General features: G+C 38.2%; 1 protein-coding gene across 1 annotated transcript in view; it reads right to left on the bottom strand.

The window, feature by feature from the left end:
- LOC147579985 (uncharacterized) overlaps nucleotides 1–21,855 on the bottom strand; it is a 173,274-nt gene that overhangs the window by 56,690 nt on the left and 94,729 nt on the right. The window contains exons 3-4 of the mRNA XM_086708528.1: nucleotides 4,252–4,326; nucleotides 1,117–1,202 (exon numbers count right to left, since the gene is read on the bottom strand). Of these exons, the coding sequence (XP_086564654.1) occupies nucleotides 1,149–1,202; nucleotides 4,252–4,326 (129 nt within the window). The 3' untranslated portion in view covers nucleotides 1,117–1,148. The remainder of the gene's footprint in view (nucleotides 1–1,116; nucleotides 1,203–4,251; nucleotides 4,327–21,855) is intronic.

Below are 21,855 nucleotides of genomic sequence, written 5' to 3'. Positions count from 1 at the left end.
TCACCCTTGCCTCCTAAATTGAGTAGGACATGTGCTGAAACTTTGGCAGAAAGTGACCTAATGTGCTTATTATTTTTACTTCACCATCACTTCCCTTAGAAAACCCTAGAGTTCAGCCATCTTGGAAGAGAGAAAGTTTAACTAAATTATGAAGATTTAAAAGGTGAGGCCCAGAATGAAGCCAGAAAAAAATAGCTTCCAGCATTACTAAATGATAGTATGCCAAATGATGCTTTGTTGTGTTAATTGGGAAATAATGCACATATAGTAGGTAGAACATGACCGGTGACCACAAAATATGGTTACAATAGTGGCTTTTAATAACCAAAGTACAGTAGGTAGAGCCCTTACTGAACAGCTGCCCCATATTAGCCTCTTCCTACTGCCCACTATGAGACCCTCAGAAACCTACAGTCCAGTTTGTCATTTGGTGAGAGCTTCCCATTGACAGTGCCCATTATCATAAGGCCAACATCCATGTCCAGGGTGGTGTCTCCAAGTGTCTCCTGTCCTTAGCATGAAGAGAATCTCTGGGTTCTCTGATGAAGTGGGAAGTCTAACTTCTTTTCTGATGAGTGTCACACTTTTTTTAAAAAATCAGGGCCTAGATAAACAGTTCCTTTCTCAGACAGATACTGACGTGAGCCCCTTGGCTATGATTTTAGTAAATTTCATTTTAAAAATGCCTCACTTGTTCCGAGTGGTCTTTATTCTTTCTTCTTTCCCAATTGCCCTCCCTGCCTCCCCACCCCCTTCATAAAGCAAATGTTTCTTTGTGCCCCAGCTGTAAAATATATATGCCAACATATATTTTCTTTGTTTCCCCAAGAGCTTTATTGCCCAGGAGGGACATGGAGCATGGGAGAAGAAAGGTGGAATATTGTGGTCTTCAATAATATCTAGGCTGTACTTCACTGAGGCAAAGGTGTCCTGATAAACCAACAAAAAGAGATTCTGTAAAATGTAAACCCTCACTTACTTTGAAGGCCTTTTCACTCCTATTTTCAACTCTTCTTGGCTGCCCTTTTCTCTTAGAGTTGACCTCTGCCAGGAGGCAGACTAAAAGCCACCACACAAAAGCTCTAGAAGAGATGAGCATCAAGGAAATGGACTGACCTGGTCTTTGAAGTCAGGGTCACAGTGTACCTCTAGATCAGGCTGTTAGTGACGTTATTGATAGTGCTTCTGCTGCTAGCTCTGCCCTGCAGAGAGAGGGGCCAATCAATTGGGGGGAAGGCAAGAACAAGAAATCAAGGGAGAAACCAATACAGGCAGATCATTTTGAATTACCTGTCTTAAGGAGGAGTCTCTCAAACCGAAATTAAGCTTTTCTTTTTTTCCTGAGGAGGATCTTAATTGACATGTTTTGAATTAGGTTTTTTTGTTTTGTTTTGTTTTGTTTTGTTTTGTTTTGTTTCTTTTTCTCTCCTGCTTATGAAGAGTGATTTCCAGAGAAGATGTTTGAGAATCCTATTCTCACAGGGGCTGGATGTGCATATAGTTAATCTGGTAATTTCCACCTACATGCTGTTTTGCCTTGGGATTGGGATTTCAGGATTTTGACATCTAGTGATAATTGAAGAAAACCATTGTCCTTCTGTAATGTTTTACAAGGTTATTATGAGTCCTTCATATGGTCCTACAGTTAAGAAAAATTCACACTGCATTTCAGATAAATTCAACTTAAAATAATATTTTCCCTCTCCATTGAAAATTCCCATTTTATGCCTTATGGTTGCAATTGTATCTTCATTTCTGAAATTTAAGCATGCCACCAACCAATTTCAATACATAAATGATTTCCAACATCAAAACTCATGAAATATTCTTTTTATATAATTAAATTCAAAAATTAAGTTGCAATTGTGATAGAAATCATTTGTAAGAGGCATTTTAAACAAAATTTTAAGATTGGTAGCAATAATTGCCCTGTATTGTTTGTATTTTAGACCTGTGACAAATGAAAATGTCTTCGCTATATGAGAAAAGTAAACTATATTCTATGGTTAACAAGGTTGAAACCTGTCTCAATTTTGAGGAATAAACAAATCAATTTGGTTTTAATTGTAATTGTGAATTGTTTTTTCCCCTTGTACCAATATCTAAATTATTTCCCTTTAAAACTTACACAGAGAAGTTTCAAGAAAGGCCTATATTTACAAATTATATGAGAGGCAATAGACCATAGTGATTTGGAAAACAGATTTTTTTTTTAGTGGTGAAACAAGAAAGAAATTTATTCAGTAAGGCCAGCACCAAGAAGACAGCAGACTAGTGTCCCAATGACTATTTTCAAAGTGCTGAAAATATGTCTAGGTTCATATAAATAAAATGTGGGACAAAGGTCAGTGGGTACATTTAGTCAGGCAGTAAATGTCAGGTTGATCTTTGTCTTGGGGTCAATCATGCAGGGTCTTGCTGAAGTCTGGGCAGTTTAGTTACTTGAGGGGGTAGTTTCAGCTCCCATCACAGGATGCTTTGCCCAACTGGGACTCTCAACTGAGTTAAAAGGTAAGCCTGAAAAAAAATTAACTTTCTAGTATTTTCTAGTACAGACCGAGGTAAAAATGGAGGTAGTTGAAGTTAGAACATAAATTTTTAGGGGTGCCTGGGTGGCCCAGTGATTTAAGCGTCCAATTCTTGATTTCAGCTCAGGTCATGATCTCACAGTTCGTGGGTTTGAGCTCTGCATCAGGCTCTGTACTGACAACGTGGAGCCTGCTTGGGAGGCTCTCTCTCTGCCCCTCCCCCTCTTGCTCTCTCTCTCTCTTCCTCTCTCTCTCCCTCTCTCTCAAAAATAAATAAATAAACTTAAAAAAAACCACACACACAAATTTTTAACTGACCTCAGACCTGGCTTCAAAATCTGGCTCCACAATTTACTAACTGTATGACACAAGTGAATTTTTCATGTTTGAGTCTCAATTTTCTTGTTTGTAAATAAAATTGACTTCAGTACAGTTTTGTAAGGGATCAGATGTTCTATGAAGCGCATACTAAGCGCTCATTAAGTGGTAGTTATTGTTATTATTTATTTCAGAGAGAGAGCACAAGAGGGGGAGAAGAGGAGAGGGAGAGGGAGGGAGAGAGAGGGAGAGAGAGGGAGAGAGAGGGAGAGAGAGGGAGAGAGAGGGAGAGGGGGAGGGAGAGAGAGGGAGAGAGAGAATCTTAAGCAGGCTCCAAGCTCAGTGTACAGTCCTACCCAGGGCTTGATCCCATGACTCTGGGATCATGACCTGACCCAAAATCAAGAGTCAGACCCTCAAATGACTGAGCCACCCAGGTACCTTTGTAGTTAATATTTTTATTATGATTATGCATATCAAAATCAGGTCATTAACATGGGGCAGAAAATCATTTTATTAAATGTAATGTAAAATGCAGAATAAAATAAAGTAAAACATCACTAATTTGGAGATCTGAATAGTTGGGAGGAAAATAATTTTGATCTAAGAATAAACATTAATTGGGTCCTCACTATGTTTGAGGTGCTATGCATCACAAACACTCCTCTTGCCTCCTTTGGGATATTTATTCACTAATTACTTGATTTCTTTTTACACTATTGACTTCCACTGGCTCCTTCCTTTTAGCTTATAAAATAGTATTCACATTGATGTGATTTGATGTGGGGTTCAGGAGGGAACAGTCAAGAACGAATTCTTGAGAATTTTCAGTGCAAAAAAAAAAAAAAACCAACAACAAAACAAAACTGCTTTTATTAAAGCACAGGGACAGGACCTGTGGGCAAAAAGAGCTGCCCTGGGATTGTGAGGAGCAATTGATGATATCCTTTGGAGTTGGGGGTGGTAAAGACAAAGGAAGAAATTTCCAGAAAGACTTTCATATGCTAAAGAAGACTCAAAGGATCCTCCAGCCTGGCTATTGTCAAGCTAAGGTTGTTTTTTCCTCTAGTAAAGCATTGACATTAAGACAGTTGGGAGTTCCTGGAGGAAAGTCATACTCTGCCTATCTCAAGTATTTGTCAATGGGCTGCAGGTTATAAGGAAATTTAATTTCATATACATTTCCTTCTGCCTTTGTTCTCCACACCATTCCCCTCTGAACAATTTTGATCCCAAATCTTTAATTTTGCTGAGAGTGGAAGGTCTTATCTCCCGAACTTCTTCCTGCTGAATAGAGGTGTGGAGATGTTGCTACCTATGGGTCAACACTGGTCAGTTGAGGAACTTATATGTAAAAGTTACCAGAAGCAGAGGCAGCCAATCCAAGGTAGACAAATATATGCACCTTCTTGAGTAGAAGGATCATCTGTTGGCTTGAATCTATGGCAGTGAAGGAGTCTTGGCAACAAGCAGGGAGACACTGGAAAAACAATAAAATAAGGTTAACATTATGAGAACAAGAAGCCCAATAAAAACGGCCTTTGATAGATAACCAAAGTCGTCCTCCAGTCCAGGAGTTTAACCAATCACTAAAGGAAAGGGAGAGATTGTTTAAAGCACCAATTTGAGTATTTATATCTTTTAGCAATCCAGTTACATTTTTATGATATCTGGAACATGTACACAACATTCTGTTTTTATGATAGCACGTGTTCCACCTTGTGCAGCAGTTAAAATATCTAATGCCAATTTGAGAGTCATTTAAGGCCTTAATGGTATATATCCAGTGGTGTTAGCCATCAAACACTCTGTTTTGTTTAGCAAGCAATCAGGTAATTAATAAGAGGCACCTTAATGGAAAAAAAAGAAAAATATGTTAATGGTTGGAGCAAATTTCAAACTCAGTGTCTTGAGTCTTGAGTGCTTACAATCTAGTACCTACAAAGATGTGTTATTGAAACATTTTCTGGGGGCGCCTGGGTGGCGCAGTCGGTTAAGCGTCCGACTTCAGCCAGGTCACGATCTCGCGGTCCGTGAGTTCGAGCCCCGCGTCAGGCTCTGGGCTGATGGCTCAGAGCCTGGAGCCTGTTTCCGATTCTGTGTCTCCCTCTCTCTCTGCCCCTCCCCCGTTCATGCTCTGTCTCTCTCTGTCCCAAAAATAAATGTTGAAAAAAATTTAAAAAAAAAAAAAAAAGAAAAAAAAGAAACATTTTCTGTCTATATTTATCCTCATTTTTAATCAGAGATAGCCAAGTCAAGATTAATTCATTTGTAAAAGAAGTCCAATTGTAATAAACGTGGCCTAATTATTTACAAAAGCTCAGCAAGAATAGTGATTGATCATATATATATCTTTTAAAATCTGTTTTGCTGGAATTTTTAATAAGGCATCTCTAGATTGACTTTTAGTAGCCTCTCTAGGCCAGAAGCCAAGCCAAATATTTGCCATCAGACCTGCCTGTAATACCTGTAGATTTGGGTGAATTCTTCTTCTTGAGATTCCCAAAATATCCTGAGGTTCCTGCACCTTCCAGGAAAGGACGTTCTTTACTCAACTGTTAAGACTGCTAGGAACCCTGTAAGCAAGGTATCAGGCCAACATGTCCAAGGGGCTTTATTGGCTTCAAGCTTCATAAAGTCAGACTTAGTTCCTTAAAGCTGTCTGGTCAAATCTGAGTCTGTGCATTGTAGAAGCTGCTATCAGGCAAACAGGTTTGAGCAATGGAATGTAGAAAAGGCCCACTTCAAAATAACCATAGGCCCTAACTGACCAATGGTTGTAAGCAACCAGGCCCACTTACCAAAAAAAGGGAAAATTCCATACATTACCATATCTCCTCATCTTCCCCCTTTAAAAACAGTCCCCACTCACTACCTCCTTGCCAACCACCTCTCCTCTTCTGTCCTCCCTGCTGCTCACTTGTAGTGTATTCAATAAACTTCTATCTCGTCTGTTCTGCCTCAGGTAAATTCTTTCACCTCCTGCCCCACCAGCTTCCAGCCAGCCATCAAACCCCACATTTGGGGGCCCCATCTGATTGAAAGTCACCCCATTTAGGCAACACATGTGTGTCTCTCAACTATAATATTTCAGTCAAAAGACTTGGTAAATTAATCAATGTTTCCAATAGTGTCCTGTTACAAGGAGAACAGATTCTTATTAAACTAATGCAAATAATTATAATTGTCACGAAAAAAGAATACCCACTGAGAGTTGTTGAATTTCACAGGGCTTAGGTAAAAAGAAAAGTTACAAACACTTCAATTTGTTAACAAAGGAATTTTTATCATATTTCTGTATATCATGGATATCTTAAAAGAAAGTTTCCTTAATCTGGAAGAGGAAAACATTTGAGAACTAGCAATGTATTCAAACAAGAGTCATGAAAACTATAATCATCTTCCTCAGTTGATTTCGTCCCATGTTGTGGATTCCTTGCTCAGTTTGAATGCAGTTTTTTAGTTAGTTCTGGAAATTCTTACGAATTTTAAAGATATCAAAAAAAAAGTATTTGTCAAAGGACTTTTTTATAAATCTCATTGAAGATGAAACACATTTCACAAGATAATAAGAACAATAACTATAAATGACAAAAGACTCAAAAATGGATATGGTTCAAGATCTAATGAGAGGTAACAATATAAGTGGCAAGGAGATCTGGTTATTTCTGTGACTTATAACACTTCTATAATTCTATTAATATTGAAAATAATATTCATGATACAATATCAAGTGATGGCATCGTACCAAAGCATATTAAAACTTTAGAAATTGTATATAATCTCTATAATAGTTATAGCATTTACCCAAACACCATAACCTAAGGCTTATTATTTAACAGTGCTTCCAGAGTAACAACATACCAAATAAACAGGCCTAATTAGTCAAAAAGACTTCATTCACAACTTAAAATCCAGGTAGTTTATTTTAAAATCTCAGAAGGTTATAAAGTGCATGCCTAAATAGGTTTACAGATCATTACATAACTTAAAACTTAATTATTTATTTAACCAAAGTGTCAATAAGAGATTCCAAAGGCAAATATGTAAAGGTTATATAGTTGTTAGCAAAACTTAGCCTCTTTAATATTGAGAAGTTTTAACTAAGTAATCAAAGACCTGATAAAAACAAAACACAGGGGGTGCCTGGGTGACTCAGTTCGTTAAGCATCTGACTCTTGATTTTGGCTCAGATTGTGATCTCACTGTTTGTGATTTCAAGCTCCATGTCAGGCTCTCTGTTGACAGCATGGATCCTGCTTGGGATTCTCTCTCCCTCTCTCTCTACCCCTCCCCTATTCATTCATTCATTCATTCATTCATTCATTCTCTCTCTCTTTCAAAATAAACAAACAAACAACTTTAAAAACATAGAAACCTTGGTTTTCTGGGTGGACAAAAGAGAAAAAACTTTGTTTGCATTTTCTTATCAAGAGTAGACCAACAATCAGAGAAAACATTTTTTTAAACAGAAAAGCAGAATTTCAATCTTATACCAGTATACTTTTAAAATCCATTCATCTTGATCTTAGTCCTGACCACATATAAAATCTCTTTTCAATGATTTCCTTTCATAAACTTTCTACAACAACTTTTTTATTCAGTTACTTCCCTTATTTCCATCAGTATTAATTACATTTAGCAGAATTTTAACTTTAGAAATCTTAGTCTCCATTGAAAACTAAGTAGTAACCAATCATGAACTGTTATACCAGAATTCTTTAGATCTAAAATTTGTAAGCACATTTCACAATTTTAAAAACATAGATTTTTCCATAGCACAATCTTCAATAAAGCACAAAGCATATTTATCAACAGACCCAAGTATCCTCAGCTTCTCTGCAATAAGAATCCAAAAGCACAAACCTATGTTCAGTAATCAATGCCTAAGTCTTATCTCATTTGGAATCCAATGAATTCAATCCAATTTATCATCTAAGCAAAACTTGAAAGTTTCAGGTTACCAAAGACTTTGAAAGCTATCTTAACAATTACCCATGAAGACTTTGAGACAAAATTCATGATCATTTTAAGTCATCTTTTTGCTAAAAATTGTAAGAGATAACATGAGCTTCTTTGACTTTTAGTAAACCTAAGTAGAATAAAAGTTTCATATTTAATGTTAATAACTCTAAGACATGTCTATCTTAATTAAACCAACAAACTTAAATTAGTTGAAATACTAAATATGTTCCACCTGGGTCCACTTAAAAGTCAATTTGTTCCCCATTGTCAATTTTTACCTGGGACACTAGTGGGGAAATCTGAAGTGGGCAGTGTAAGTCCAAGGGGGGTGCTCTTTGCTTCGTGACAGTGAGGGAAGGAGAAGCCAATGGTGCCTGAGAAATCAAGGATGGTATAGGAGTTAGTTATGTAGGCTGCTCCCAAAATGGTACAGAAACAGGAGGAGGGGGGGAGAAAAGCAGAAGAGGTGAGGTGCCTCCAGGAAGGCTGGAGGTGGATAAAAGTCTAGAGGGCAGAGAAGGAGGTCTCCTGGTCCTAAAGCTCATAAGCTTGAGATGAAAAGACAGATTTTCTTTCCACCAACAAGTGGAATTAGGCAGTCCATGTCAGGCCAGAGAAGACAGGGAAATTCCCCAAAACAAAAGGAGTTTTGGTAGCTGCTTAGGATATTCCTTAAAGCCCCAGTCCCAAAATAGACTAACTCGAGACTATTGGCTCCAATTATCATAGCCATTAATGCAGGAAATTCATGAGGTAGAAGCCCCCAGATACAGCTAGAGTAACTCGGATGTATTAGGAGGAACATTGAGTCAGAGAGTCAGTGTTCCCTTCATCAGGGATGGCCTGTGTTTCCTCCAGCAACCTGGGTTCATTCAGAGGAGAGTTGTTTAGACAATCATCCAATATGTCAGGAGGGAGTTAATGAGCCTGGTTAGTGGCCAAGCACATTCTGCAAGAGGCCCTTATGTCATGGTCCTGATTTAGGGCCACACAGGCCTGGACTAAGGGTACCTCTGCCTATTTGCTCTGTTTCCTGCAGAAAAGATCTAACTGATAGGTCATATTGAAGTTTAATGTCCCATTAATGGGCCATTTTTCCCTCATATCCAAAGGAGTACTGAGGCCATGCAGTGTTACAAAAGAAGATTAGCTTTTTTCCCCTTAAATCTTTCAATCTAAATTGTTTCCAATGGGTTAAAAGGCATCCCAAGGCAGAGTTCTTGGGAATTGAAGAAGTCCATTACCAGGAAAATCCTCTCTGAATCCCAGGTGGTGTCCCATGCAGGATATATCAGAGGTTCCTGCTCTCAAACTAACCCAAGGCATCCCTCAATAAAATCATTATGATCACCACCCTGCCCTGTAGGGGCCAGCATCCCTTCACTTCCCCATTGCATTCTGGACTACAAATGGGTGCCAGCATGTGGAACAAGATACTGTGCTGTGCCTTGCCTTGCTGTGAAGAACCCACCATTTTTAACCCAAGGAAAATACTAGAAAAGTTTTACAAGGGGAAATCACCCAATTTTGTAATTTAAGTAGTTAGCAGAGGACATTGATGGAAAGCAGTAAAGACAAATCCATCATGATCTAACCAACATTCCAACATATGTAGTCCTTACAGCCGACTTCCCTAGGAAACGGCCCAGGGTTGGATTTTAATGCAGTCAGGTACGGGTTTCAGCCAGTTCACAGCAGAGGTCTCACAGCCAGAAGTGGTTAGACCAGAGGTGTGAAGGGGATCACATTAGACCAATGAGAAGGAAACCTCACATGGGTGTCTTAAGATTGGCAGCCATCCTAGTGACTTAGGTAGCTGTCCTGTGCCTAAGAAAGACAACTTTGTATAAGAAAAGGAATAAAAGAAGGCATCAAGTTTTTGGGTTTTATTACCATTTTAGCCATGGTACTAACTCCCAGTCAAAAGGCAGGCTTTCTCCTCCCCAGAGAGTAGCCATGGGCTAGAGGATTGCAGCCTGAGCAATTGACATGAAAATGTTCCAATAGGACTTTACTCCTTGAAAAGCGCCTGAAATGAAAGGAAGAGGAAGTACTCACCAAGCTTGCATCAAAGTTCAGAGTCCAGATGAGAAGACTCAGGCCCCATGTTGGACACCAAAAATGATGTGCTTCAATGTGGGATTTGGAAGCGAATAGTCAGGAAAGAATTCTTGAGATGTTTTCAGTGAAAAAAAACCAAACAAACCAAAAAAAGGTAATTTTATCGAAGCACAGGGACAAGACCTGTGGGCAGAAAGGGCTGCACTGGAATTGTGAGGAACAATTGATTATATCCTTTGGAGTCGGGGGTGGTAAAGACAAATGAACAAATTTCCAGAAAGATTTTCATATGCTAAAGAAGACTCACAGGATCCTGGAGGCCTAGCTATTGTCAAGCTAAGGTTGTTTTTTTCCTCTTGCAAAGCATTAACATTATGACAGTTGGGAGTTTCTGGAGGAATGTTGTACTCTGCCTGCCTCAAGTATTTGTCAGTGTGCTGCAGGTTATAAGGAACTTTATCTTCATTTCCTTTTGCCTTTGTTCTCCACATCAAGATCTCTCCCATTGTCAAGGATTGTATCCTGAACCCAAAGACATAAGGAAAAGCACTTCTGGCCCCAGTTCTATTACATACTTGAGGAATAATCATAAACCTGTTTGCAAGGAAGAGTAACAAACAGCACACCCTTTACATGAAATGGTCATTTCACAATGTGTCATTTCCTTTAAGTGATTCTGGAAATCAATTAGTTTCAACCCATTTCATTGTACTGACTACTAAGATGAAGACAAAAGACCCAATGAGACTTCTTTAGCTTGTGACAATGTATTCTTCCTCCAAAAAAAAATGACTTGGAGAAACTTAAGATTCTATAAGTGAAGTTTTACAAAAACATTTTTCCCCACATAATGGAGATAGTTTGTTGTATTATGCAGTACACTTCATGTGTTCCCAGGTGCATATCGATGGTTCTGCTTCATAGCACCCACATCCTCATGGCAAGCAATGAAGTCTGTTTCTGTTATGACTGTCACCGTTGTTTTGACTGCCTTTAACCTGCTTGGCAACTTGAGAATCCTTTTGTCAGGATCTGCACCCATAAAGAGGCCATGGTGTGGCCTTTGTTGATAAACTGTTCTCACTTCTCTGACAGATATTTTCTAATGCCTTGAATATAGTGACAGTGATCCCACAGTGACAGCTAACACTGAAAAAATCCTACAGTCCAATTTTAACTACAAGATGTTGGGGGAAAAAAAGATGTGGAAAAAAACACAGAAAACCTAGGTGAATTGAAAGAAAGGTCATAGAGTACAAATGCAAACTCCTTCCAGGAATGTTTGAGAGTGTCTGATTATGTACATTCTTGCCACCATTAGGTATTATGCTATTTAAAAATCTTTGTCAATTGGATTAATTGGAAATAGTATCTAGTTATAATTTATAGTTTCTTTATTTAATATTTTAACATCTTAATTTATCATTTCCGTCTTTTACTTGTTCACTTTCCTTGCCTGTTTTTTTTAAATGTTTATTTATTTTTGAGAGAGAGTGCAAGTGGGGGAGGGGCAGAGAGAGAGGGAGACACAGAATCCAAAACAGGCTCCAAGCTCTGAACTGTCAGCTCAGAGCCCAATGCAGGGCTCAAACTTGTAAACCGTGAGATCATGGCAAGAGCTGAAGTTGGATGTTTAACCAACTGAGCCACCCAGGCGCCCCAAATTTTATTTTTTTAATGTTTACTTATTTTTGAGAGACCAAGAGAGCACCAGTGGGGGAGGGGCAGAGGGGAAGAACAGAGAATCCCAAGCAGACTCCCCACTGACAGCAGACAGTTGATGTGGGGCTCAAACTCATGAACCACTAGATCATGACCTAAACTGAAGTTGGACACTTAACCAACTGAGCCACACAGGCACTCCTGTAGATAAATAAATTTTAAAAGAGGATTTGCTCACAGATCTTAGTCAATCCAGGTTGCCATAACAAAATACTATAGACTAGGTGACTTAAACCACAGGAATGTATTTTCTCACAGTTCTGGAGGCTAAAAGTCCAAGATCAAGGTGTCAGCATGGTCAGTTTCTGGTGATGACTCTCATCCTAGCTTATAAATGGCTGACTTCTCACTGTCTTCTCACATGGCACAGAGAGAAAGAGCAAGCTCTCTGGTGTCTCTTCTTATAAAGACACTAATTCCAGAGACACCTGTGTGGCTCAGTTGGTTAAGCATCTGACTTCAGCTCAGGTCAGGGTCTCACAGTTGGTGAGTTCGAGCCCCGTTTCAGACTCTGTGCTGACAGCTCAGAGCCTGGAGCTTGCTACAGATTCTGTGTCTTCCTCTCCCTCTCTCTCTCTCTCTCTCCCCGTCTCTCTCTCTGCCCCTCCCCTGCTCACATTCTGTCTCTGTCTCTCAAAAATGAATAAAAATTAAAAATTTTTAAGGAAAAAAAAGACACTACTTCCATTATGAGGGCCACATCCTAATGACTTCATTTAATTATCTTCCAAAGGCCCCATTTCCACATACCACCACAATGGGGATTAGAGCCTCAACATATGAATTGGGGGAGGACACAATTCAGTACCTAGCACTTCCTACTCAGAGGGGCATATGCCCAGTCATAGCTCTCAGCTCATGGCCTGTTTCACTGGCACCCAATGTCTACCTTGAGGGTAGCCCCACTGCTTCTGTCTGTGTTGTGCATACTCCTGCTCAGCATACTATTTTCAGGTCTAACTAAAGGGTTGATGGCCCTGCCACTATATTGTTCTTTCACTTTTTTTTATCTGACATGACAGTCTGTAGTCATGCTGAATTGTCTGCCTGGCAGCCCAAGTTAACTGCCCAAGTACCAATGATTGTTTTTGCTAGCGCTCTGGTTACAAATTTGCTTGGATTTTTAATACCCTTCTCTAACCTTATTTTCCAGTAAAGCACTGTCATTTTTAGTGTGCAGTTTTGCCAAATACAGGATTTTTCAGAAACACATACATTGCATGTTGCCAGAAATGCCTATATATGCAAAAATGCACAGAAAAGAACAAGTTAGCAAATAGTTTATATATAGCATGATTCAATTCTTGTTAAAATATACATATATATGTACATAAGAAAAGAGATTTTTGTAGCTGTTTGTATGCATTTTCTTATTTTTCCCTGCATTTTATGTGTTTATAAAGGAAATGGTAAGTTTTTAAAACTAAGAAACAATTGATAGCCCATAGTCTGACCATTTAGACAACTAGAAAGGGCACCTGGAAGGACTAAGAGATGAAGGTGGAATAAGTCTATAATCACCTGTGGCTTAAAGAAGTCTCAATAGTCCATTCTGAGTGTCTCTGGAAGAGACCTTTTCACTAACCCCACACTAGCAGAAGTTAAACTGTCCTTTGCAGGATAAAGAGAAGAGCAAAGTGGACTAAGAGTGGGGGGTTGATTATTCTGAATTGTTTTTTCGTCATCATTGTCGTCGTCCTTGTTGTTTGGTGAAGACTACTGAGAAGCCAGAAATATTTTTTTTTTAATATAACTTACTGTCAAGTTAGCTAACATACAGTGTATATAGTGTATTCTTGGCTTTGGGAGTAGATTCCCATGATTCATTGGAGAAGCCAAAAATCTGACAAAGTTATCAAGACAAAATCTTAAATTGAAAGAGAGAGAGAGAGAAAAAAACTCGTTTAGATCTTTAAAAAAAACACCTTGTACTGTGATAGTCACTTTAAATATGTCATCTTCACAATATTTCTTGACATATGTATTACTGTCTTCACTTTACACGTGAGGAAACAGACTCTGAGAATGTAAGTACTTAATGAGGTTATGAAGCTAGTAAGAATGGAAGCAGGGATTCCATCCTACCTTTGTCTTTAAAATTTGTTATTTCAGGGGCGCCTGGGTGGCGCAGTCGGTTAAGCGTCCGACTTCAGCCAGGTCACGATCTTGCGGTCTGTGAGTTCGAGCCCCGCGTCGGGCTCTGGGCTGATGGCTCGGAGCCTGGAGCCTGTTTCCGATTCTGTGTCTCCCTCTCTCTCTGCCCCTCCCCCGTTCATGCTCTGTCTCTCTCTGTCCCAAAAATAAAATAAACTTTGAAAAAAAAAAATTAAAAAAAAATAATAAATAAATAAATAAAATTTGTTATTTCAGAGAAAATCACATAGTATGGATCACACTATTTTATCAGCAATTTATCTGCTCACATTTGGACTACCTGTGTGACTTTAGAAACTATCAGTCCCCTTTTTTATGTTAAATTAGTCCCTATCCAATACCTCATTTTGTTTTATGATTCTGACTGTGACCATACATAAACAGTTGACCAGAGACAGGAGATTTTTGATTATCCTTGCCCCAGAATTGGGGAAAACTCACTTGCTAGAAGGCACATAGTAAATGGGAGCCCAGGTTGCAATCTCCTCCTGACAACGTGCATTGCTGTGCTGCCTCCCCTTCCAGGCTCTATAGCAGGGCCTCTGGGGCACAACACACACAGATAGTTGTCTGTCTTCCAATCATTCTCTGTCCTTCTACCTTCTCACTGGACCCTAAATACAGTTAGCATTTCTTTCTAACCACACAAATTATGCCATTAGTCTAATCATTACATTTTTAAGTTCAGTTTGAATATTTTTACTTCTAATATTAAACAGATCTCAATTGAGGTCATCTATAACATTGTAAAGGTAACACCCTAAGGACCTCACAAAATCTCACTTTCTTTATCCCTTCTAGTCTTTTCATTTTCCATCTGTTCTGAATTGCCAATTTTCTAACATGTGGAACCCTCTGAAGCTTGGGAAACTCCAATGAGTACACACTACTTTGCTGTAGCTGCTGAACCATTTTCTCTTCTTTTGATTCTACCCCACACATCCTTTCGCTTTATGGTTGGCTCTTGCAATTCTCCTTGATGCCCAGCCTGCTTTCTCTTTAGGTCAGTCTTGAGCATTCAGGAAAGTTAAGGGACACTAGAAACGTTAAAACTATATGTAGCACGTATGTCTCACAACTAGAGCATGACGTTCATTAACATCCTTAACAAAAGCCTGTAAATCCTGTCATAATCTAATGCCTTCTGAATTGTCCCCCCCCCCCAAAAAAAAATCAATTATGGTAAATATATTTTTATTGTGAACAGTATTATTATATTCTGGTATTTAAAAAATCAAGAATATGGGCATAAATGATAACTCTCAGCTCTTCATAATTGCAAAAATCCTATTTCCCTAAGCCGACCATCTAGGATAATGGTTTTCATTGCATTGTGTTGATTTGAAAGCATGAATATGGAACAACAGAGCTGACCTCCATTTCCCACAGAATCTATTGTGTGTCAAATGCCAAAGTAGCTAAAGAGGCTTTACACAAGAGCCAAAAGATATTTAACCTCTTAAAAAGCATCCCTGGGGGGGGGGGGGGGGGGCGGGGGGATGGGGGGAATTCCTTTCCAGTGGAATTAGATCATTTTAGCACCTTTTTCTCATATTCTTATTTCCCATGGTCTTAGCTATTTCTCCAGTTTCCAGGGTCATCCTGCAACTGTAACTCTAGCTCAATAATTCAGCTTTCCACATTTTCAGAGGACTCCTATTTTCAAACTTGACTTCCTGTGTGATCCTAGCTCTTGCCTTTCAGGCTTAACATCATGGCCACTTTGTGTGTTCTGGTTCTGACCATGTTTGAACAACCAGCCCTGGAGAGTAAGAGCATCACACTGGGCACACAGGAAGCTAATTAATGAACCACTAGGAGTGGTTCAATATTAAAGAAAAGAATATTCTGACATTTGTTCACTGGTAAGGAACACTTTATTCAGAACTATTGTGATAGGTGTCAAGACTATCACTATAGGGAAAAGAGATCAGACTCAACAGTAAATACAGCAAAGACAGCTGAGAATTTGTAGCTAAGGAGCAGAGTTGGAATGGGGAGGGTTGTCAGTGGATACAAAATTACTAAGAGAAGACTTCAAGCGTAGGGGGATTATTGATAAACCAATTTAACAGAATTCTTGTTGAAGGCAGAGCAGGGTGATGAAATATTGAAGGTGAAGGATGAGGAATTTGATTCGATATCAAAGGTGATCAGCTATCAAGGGTAGGGGATTTCTCTAAACTGACTTAGCAGGATACTTGCTAAAACTGGACTTGGCAGGCAGAAGAAGCTTCCAAGGACAAGGACTAGTCAGAAAGAGGGCTCAAAGGAGCCAGTCTATAGTTTGATCAAAGAGGGGGAGTCTTTGTCAGCCCACATCAGAATTTATAAACAAAAGAAAGGAAGAAGGAAGTTACCACACTTTTAAGGACTTTTCTGATTGTGGCACTGTGTCATTACATGGTACTTTATATGTATTGTCTTAATCATAAATAGGAAGTTGTCACTATTCTCACCTAACATATGAAGAAACTGAGGCTCAAAGAAATTAAATAATAGGTCCTGGCATCAGAAGACCTAGATTGGTGTTGGGTTTTTCCTATAAACTTTCACCGTCTCTACTGACTTTAAGCAAGTTACTTAACCTCTCTGTTTCAACTGATGTGCAAAATTGAGATAATATACCTTCCTCCCAGGTCTTTTATTAACTATTGTTTATGTGAGGATGATTCCAGAATCTCTTGCATGTTCTGTTTCTAGATTCATATCTCTATCTGTCTACTAGATAGATGCTCCTGGAAATTAATATCCAAACTGAACTTATTATCTTGCTTCAAAATACCTGTTCTGCTTCCTAAACTCTTAATCTCATTAAACGATGGCTATATAATTTTCCAAGCTACAAACATCAGAGTTATAGTCAACTCTAGGTACTCATGACTCCCATAACCAGACACAAATACTTCCATAAGTAGATACCTAACCCTAAGAGAAACATCTGCCAAAGCCACCTTCTCGATTATGTCCTTATAGCCACTTCAGTCATGTCCTCGTCACGTCAACTGGGCTGCAATGACAGTCTCCTAGTGGCCTCCTTACCAATAATCATTATCTGTCCCAATCTGTCCTCTTAATTGTCATTATTGTCATATCTATTAAAACTAAATTTGATCATGTCACTGTGCTGTTTAAAAATTCTGTTAACATTGCCTACCAGTGAAATCCAAAGTCCCTAGTTAGGCATATTAGGACCTTACCAGTCAGTCAGGCTCATCTTCTTGCCACACAGCATCTCTAGCCCCACTCCCCACCTAGCATCTATTCAGGTGTATCACCTGTTCCTTCTGTATCACCTGTTCCTTCTCTGAAATGCCCATCCTCTAATTTTGTACCTGGTAAAATGCCTTCAAGATCCAAGTCAACTGTCATCATTGTCCCTGAATTCCTTTGGCATCACCTGCACCTCCTCCAGACCACAGCACTTTGTTCATGTACCTCTAGCATAGTCCTTCAGCACAAAGGAAGTTAATATCTCATACATGTGTTTCTCCCATCAAACTAAAGCCTTCTTGAATGCAAAGACTGTGTGTGAGATAAGTGTGTCACACTTATATCCTGAGCCTTACTTAATCTAAAATATGAGGATACCTACAATATATTTTTTTAAGCCACAAATTTATAGAAAATAAAAGAGCACTTTTTGTCCATCATCTGAAATAAAGAGAAATAAAGACATTTCAATTGTGCACTGTTAATTCAAATTCTGTAATGTTCCCATTCATTTAAAATTAAGGAAAAATAGGGTCCAAAAAAACCTTCTCCCCTAGGATTAAAACACATTATTGTATAATTACAGATCATATTTTAAAAATTAAAGTGTGTTGCTTCTTTTGGGATTTGATTTCTTTCGTTCCATTTACTATGTTTATAGCATGTATGATAAGCCTCCTACAGTCATTTCCTGAGTAGTTACTAGAAAAAAAATTTTTAATATCTTATAGTTTTTCCTTAGAAATATCAGGGCATCTGGGTGGCTCAGTAGTTAAGCGTCTGACTTCAGCTCAGGTCAGGATCTCATGGTTTGTGGGTTCAAGCCCCACATCGGGCTCTGTGCTGACAGCTTGGAGCCTGGAGCCTGCTTCAGATTCTGTGTCTCCCTCTCTCTCTGCCCCTCCCCTGCTCATGCTCTGTCTCTGTCTCTGTCTCAACAATAAATAAGCATTAAAGAAATATCAAGTCACCACTGCCAATAACTTCACAATGTATCTTCTGGGTTACTATGAGTTTTAGTTAAAATTAAATTCTAGAGAAAGAATAAAACAATGCCATTTGCAGCAATGTGGATGGACCTGGAGCGTATTATGCTAAGTGAAATAAGTCATGGAAAGACAGATATCATATGTTTTCACTCATATGTGGATCTTGAGAAACTTAACAGAAGACCATGCGGGAAGGGAAGAGGGAAAAAAAAGTTACAAACAGAGAGGGAGGGAGGCAAACCATAAGAGACTCTTAAATACAGAGAACAAACTGAGGGTTGATGGGGGTTGGGGAAGAGGATAAAGTGGGTGATGGGCATTGAGGAGGTCACCTGTTAGGATGAGCACTGGGTGTTGTATGTAAGCCAATTTGACAATAAATTATATTAAAAAAATAAATAAATAAAAATAAAAGTCTGAAACAAAATTAAAAAATTAAATTCTATGATAGAAAAAAGTTTTAAATATTCTGCATAAAAATAATTCTAAATGAGTAACAAACTTCTAGATATAGAAGTATGTTATTTGAAATATTCTACCCTGATTTAGTTATCAAACATAAGCTACAAATGTTCTAAACTATTTATGTTTGCAAAATATAAATGTCTTAATTATTACATAATCTACCTTGTAACATATTAAATTTTAATTATTCAATAATGTACCTTAAATTATTATATAATCTAAATAGTATATAATCACTATAATCTTTGTGATTTACACTGACCCATCCCAAGTTACTCTGAACTACAACTTAAATTTGTAGTGATATTTAGAACTTTTTCTAAGCAGCATCTTTTTTTTTATCTTTTCTTTTAAATCCAGTATAGTTAACATACAGTGTTGTATTAGTTTCAGGTATACAATATAGTGATTCAACATTTCTATACATTACTCAGTGTATTTCAACAGACAGAACCATGTGGATGTTCTACTTCTTGTTCTTTGCTGTAGAACTTAACATATATTCCTGACTTATGTTTAACAACTACACTATATTGTAAAGAGTGTTTTATTTACACACTTTCTCAAAAATTGAAATGCAACTTTCTTTTTTTTTTTTTTAATTTTTTTTTCCAACGTTTTTTTATTTATTTTTGGGACAGAGAGAGACAAAGCATGAACGGGGGAGGGGCAGAGAGAGAGGGAGACACAGAATCAGAAACAGGCTCCAGGTTCTGAGCCATCAGCCCAGAGCCCGACGCGGGGCTCGAACCCACAGACCGCGAGATCGTGACCTGGCTGAAGTCGGACGCTTAACCGACTGCGCCACCCAGGCGCCCCAGAAATGCAACTTTCTACAGTTAGTTTTCCCAACACTGTTCCTCTAGATGATATGGCCTGGTCAATTTCATTTCTGTGAAAAAGATAACAGAAATTTTATCTAACTTTCAGGTATATTTTACATTGTCAGGGTTTGCTAGCTGCCTACTCAATATCTATTCTCTTCTTCTTCCCTATTAAGTGTAATTACAATTTTGTTGGCAGCATCCAGGTGCTCAAGAGAAAAAGTACCTATATTTCCCAACCTCCCTTGCTAAGAGGGTGGCCATAGGACATAGACGAGGCCAATGCTATGGAAGTGGAAATTATTATTGGGGCTTCTGGGGAAGTTCCAGTAAAAGGGAATCTAATTCAGCTGACATAGTTATTTTTGTCCTTTGTTCTTCCTCCTCCTTTCTTAGGCCTTGACAGAGGGCCAAAAGAATTACAGACATCTCAAACCCTGACACCAAGAGTCACCAAGCCAACTTGAGCGACCAGACTTCTCATTACATAAAACAAACCCAGACTTTATCTTGTTTATGTCACTGTTATTTGAGTTTTCTGTTTCATGCAACTGAGCTGAATCCCTGAGAAATCTGTACTAACCCAGTAGTGTCAGTTACTAGACCCACCCTACAAACCTAACTGCACAAAAGAACATTATTTTTCACATATGGATTTTATTAAGTTTTAAATTTCATTACTTTAATAAAAGTCATTAGACAAATCCAATTCTGTTTATGTATGAAAAAACTTCTGCGAGTGGGTCCCAAAAAAAGAGCACAATCATAATAAAGAGACAAGACAATGAAAGGAAGGTCAGCATCCTCGAAGATAGATTCCTCCACAGTAGAGCACTGAAAAAGAATTAGGCAGAGGCCAACAGAGCTGGTTCTGAAAATAATAGCTATGTTTAAAACAAACAAACAAACAAAAAACTAAGGAAGGAAAAGACCATTAACAGCAGAGCCTTTGAAATGTGTACAATGTTATGAAAATAATTATTTGTTCTATGTATCTATTCTTTACATTGTAGCTCCATTATTTTGTTTAAAGTCCCCAGTATGTCAGACATAGTCATACGTACCCATCATATATGAAAGATTTCAGATACATTTTCACATTCATTGAATATGTTTTAAATGCCTACTATGTGCCAGACACTTTTCTACACTCTGGAGATATGGCTATAAAGGAGACAGTTAAAGCTTCTGTCACTAAGGAGCTTATAGTCTGAAGGGAAGGAAAACAGATATAAACAAGTGAGACAGTGGCAAGGGCTGAAGAGGAAAAAAGGAAGGAAGGGGTTTAAGAAGTCAGGAATAGGTATGATTTTAAATGGGACAGTGAGGAAGCCTCGATGAGAAGATGACATTTAGTAAAGATACAAAGGGTATGAGGAAACAACTTATGTTGATATCTAGGGAAAGAACATTCCATGCTAGGCCAGTGGGGGATGCCAGGATAAGCAAAAGCAGAATTTGGGAGGCTGAAGTGCTTACTTCAGGGTACAGTTGGAGGCCAGCAGGGCTTAGATTTTAGAATAAAATTTTAGAATAATGTGATGGTGTCACATCTCATGCACCACATCCATTTGCTTAACATTCATCCATAACATAAAAAAACTTACATTTGACCCTTCTAGTTTCCAATGATTTTTGGAGGGTTTTTTATGTGGAACATTTTATAAAATAAAAACAACAGTAGAATTCTTGATATATCATGAGAAAATTTGTGTTTAAATACCTGGTCAAAAAGAACTACATTTTCATATTGTTACCAATGTTTAAAAAGTGATGGCACTCAAATATTTCTTATACTTTTTAAATCTCAGGTTTTCAGAAATGTGCTGCACATATTAAGTACTAGATTCAGCCTTTAGAAGATTTTTATCCTGTAATACAAGTAATTTTCTGAAAGAGCATTGCTTGTGTGGAGAAAATTAAGCGCCTGTCTCAATTTAGGAGTATGTCTGAAAGAGTCTCCCTTAACAGGGTTATATTCTTAGGGGTCAGAAATTGTAGATTGAGGTTCGTAATGTGTATCAAAATGGAAATTTTATTTTGATAGACTTTATATCATTCCAATTGCCCCGCTGAAATGTAGACATAAGAATACTAAAATCTGCTGCATTAAAATTTTAAACTCATTGCTCTAAAATGAATGTATCTGGACTGCCTATCTGTGTGGGGTGAGTCATTTATCCTCTTATTCTCCCACAGAGAATTTGATTGCATTCAAACTACCCAGCTGGAGAATTCAGCTACCTTTGAAAAAGTTGATATCAAGGATCTGTGAAGAGTTCTCCTACCCTGTGCGGGAGCTTGAATGTGGCCTGAGGTAGCCATCATCACCTCTTCACAGCTAAAAAAGCCAGAAGAGGCATCCTGCCATCTTGTTTAGGTATTTTCAGCCTTTGTGAATGTACCACTCTAGAAGATGAGAGAATCAATTTTAGTACATTCATGCTTATTTTCAAAAATGTTTGTGTTACTTTGATTCATCTCTCCCTCAATATTCATATCAATTAAGACATACCCAATTAGGTTTCAGAACTTTAATTATTATTAAAACCATTTAATTCAATCCATTAGTCCTCAGGTTGCAGGATTCTAAAATAAGTAAGTAATGATGACTGT

The sequence above is a fragment of the Puma concolor genome, chromosome B3 (genome assembly GCF_028749965.1).
Source record: "Puma concolor isolate L17-30 chromosome B3, mPumCon1.1.hap2, whole genome shotgun sequence".
Classification (NCBI taxonomy): Eukaryota; Metazoa; Chordata; class Mammalia; order Carnivora; family Felidae; genus Puma; species Puma concolor.
The sequence above is the reverse complement of the archived record's forward strand: the minus strand, read 5'-3'. Positions and strand labels throughout refer to the sequence as shown.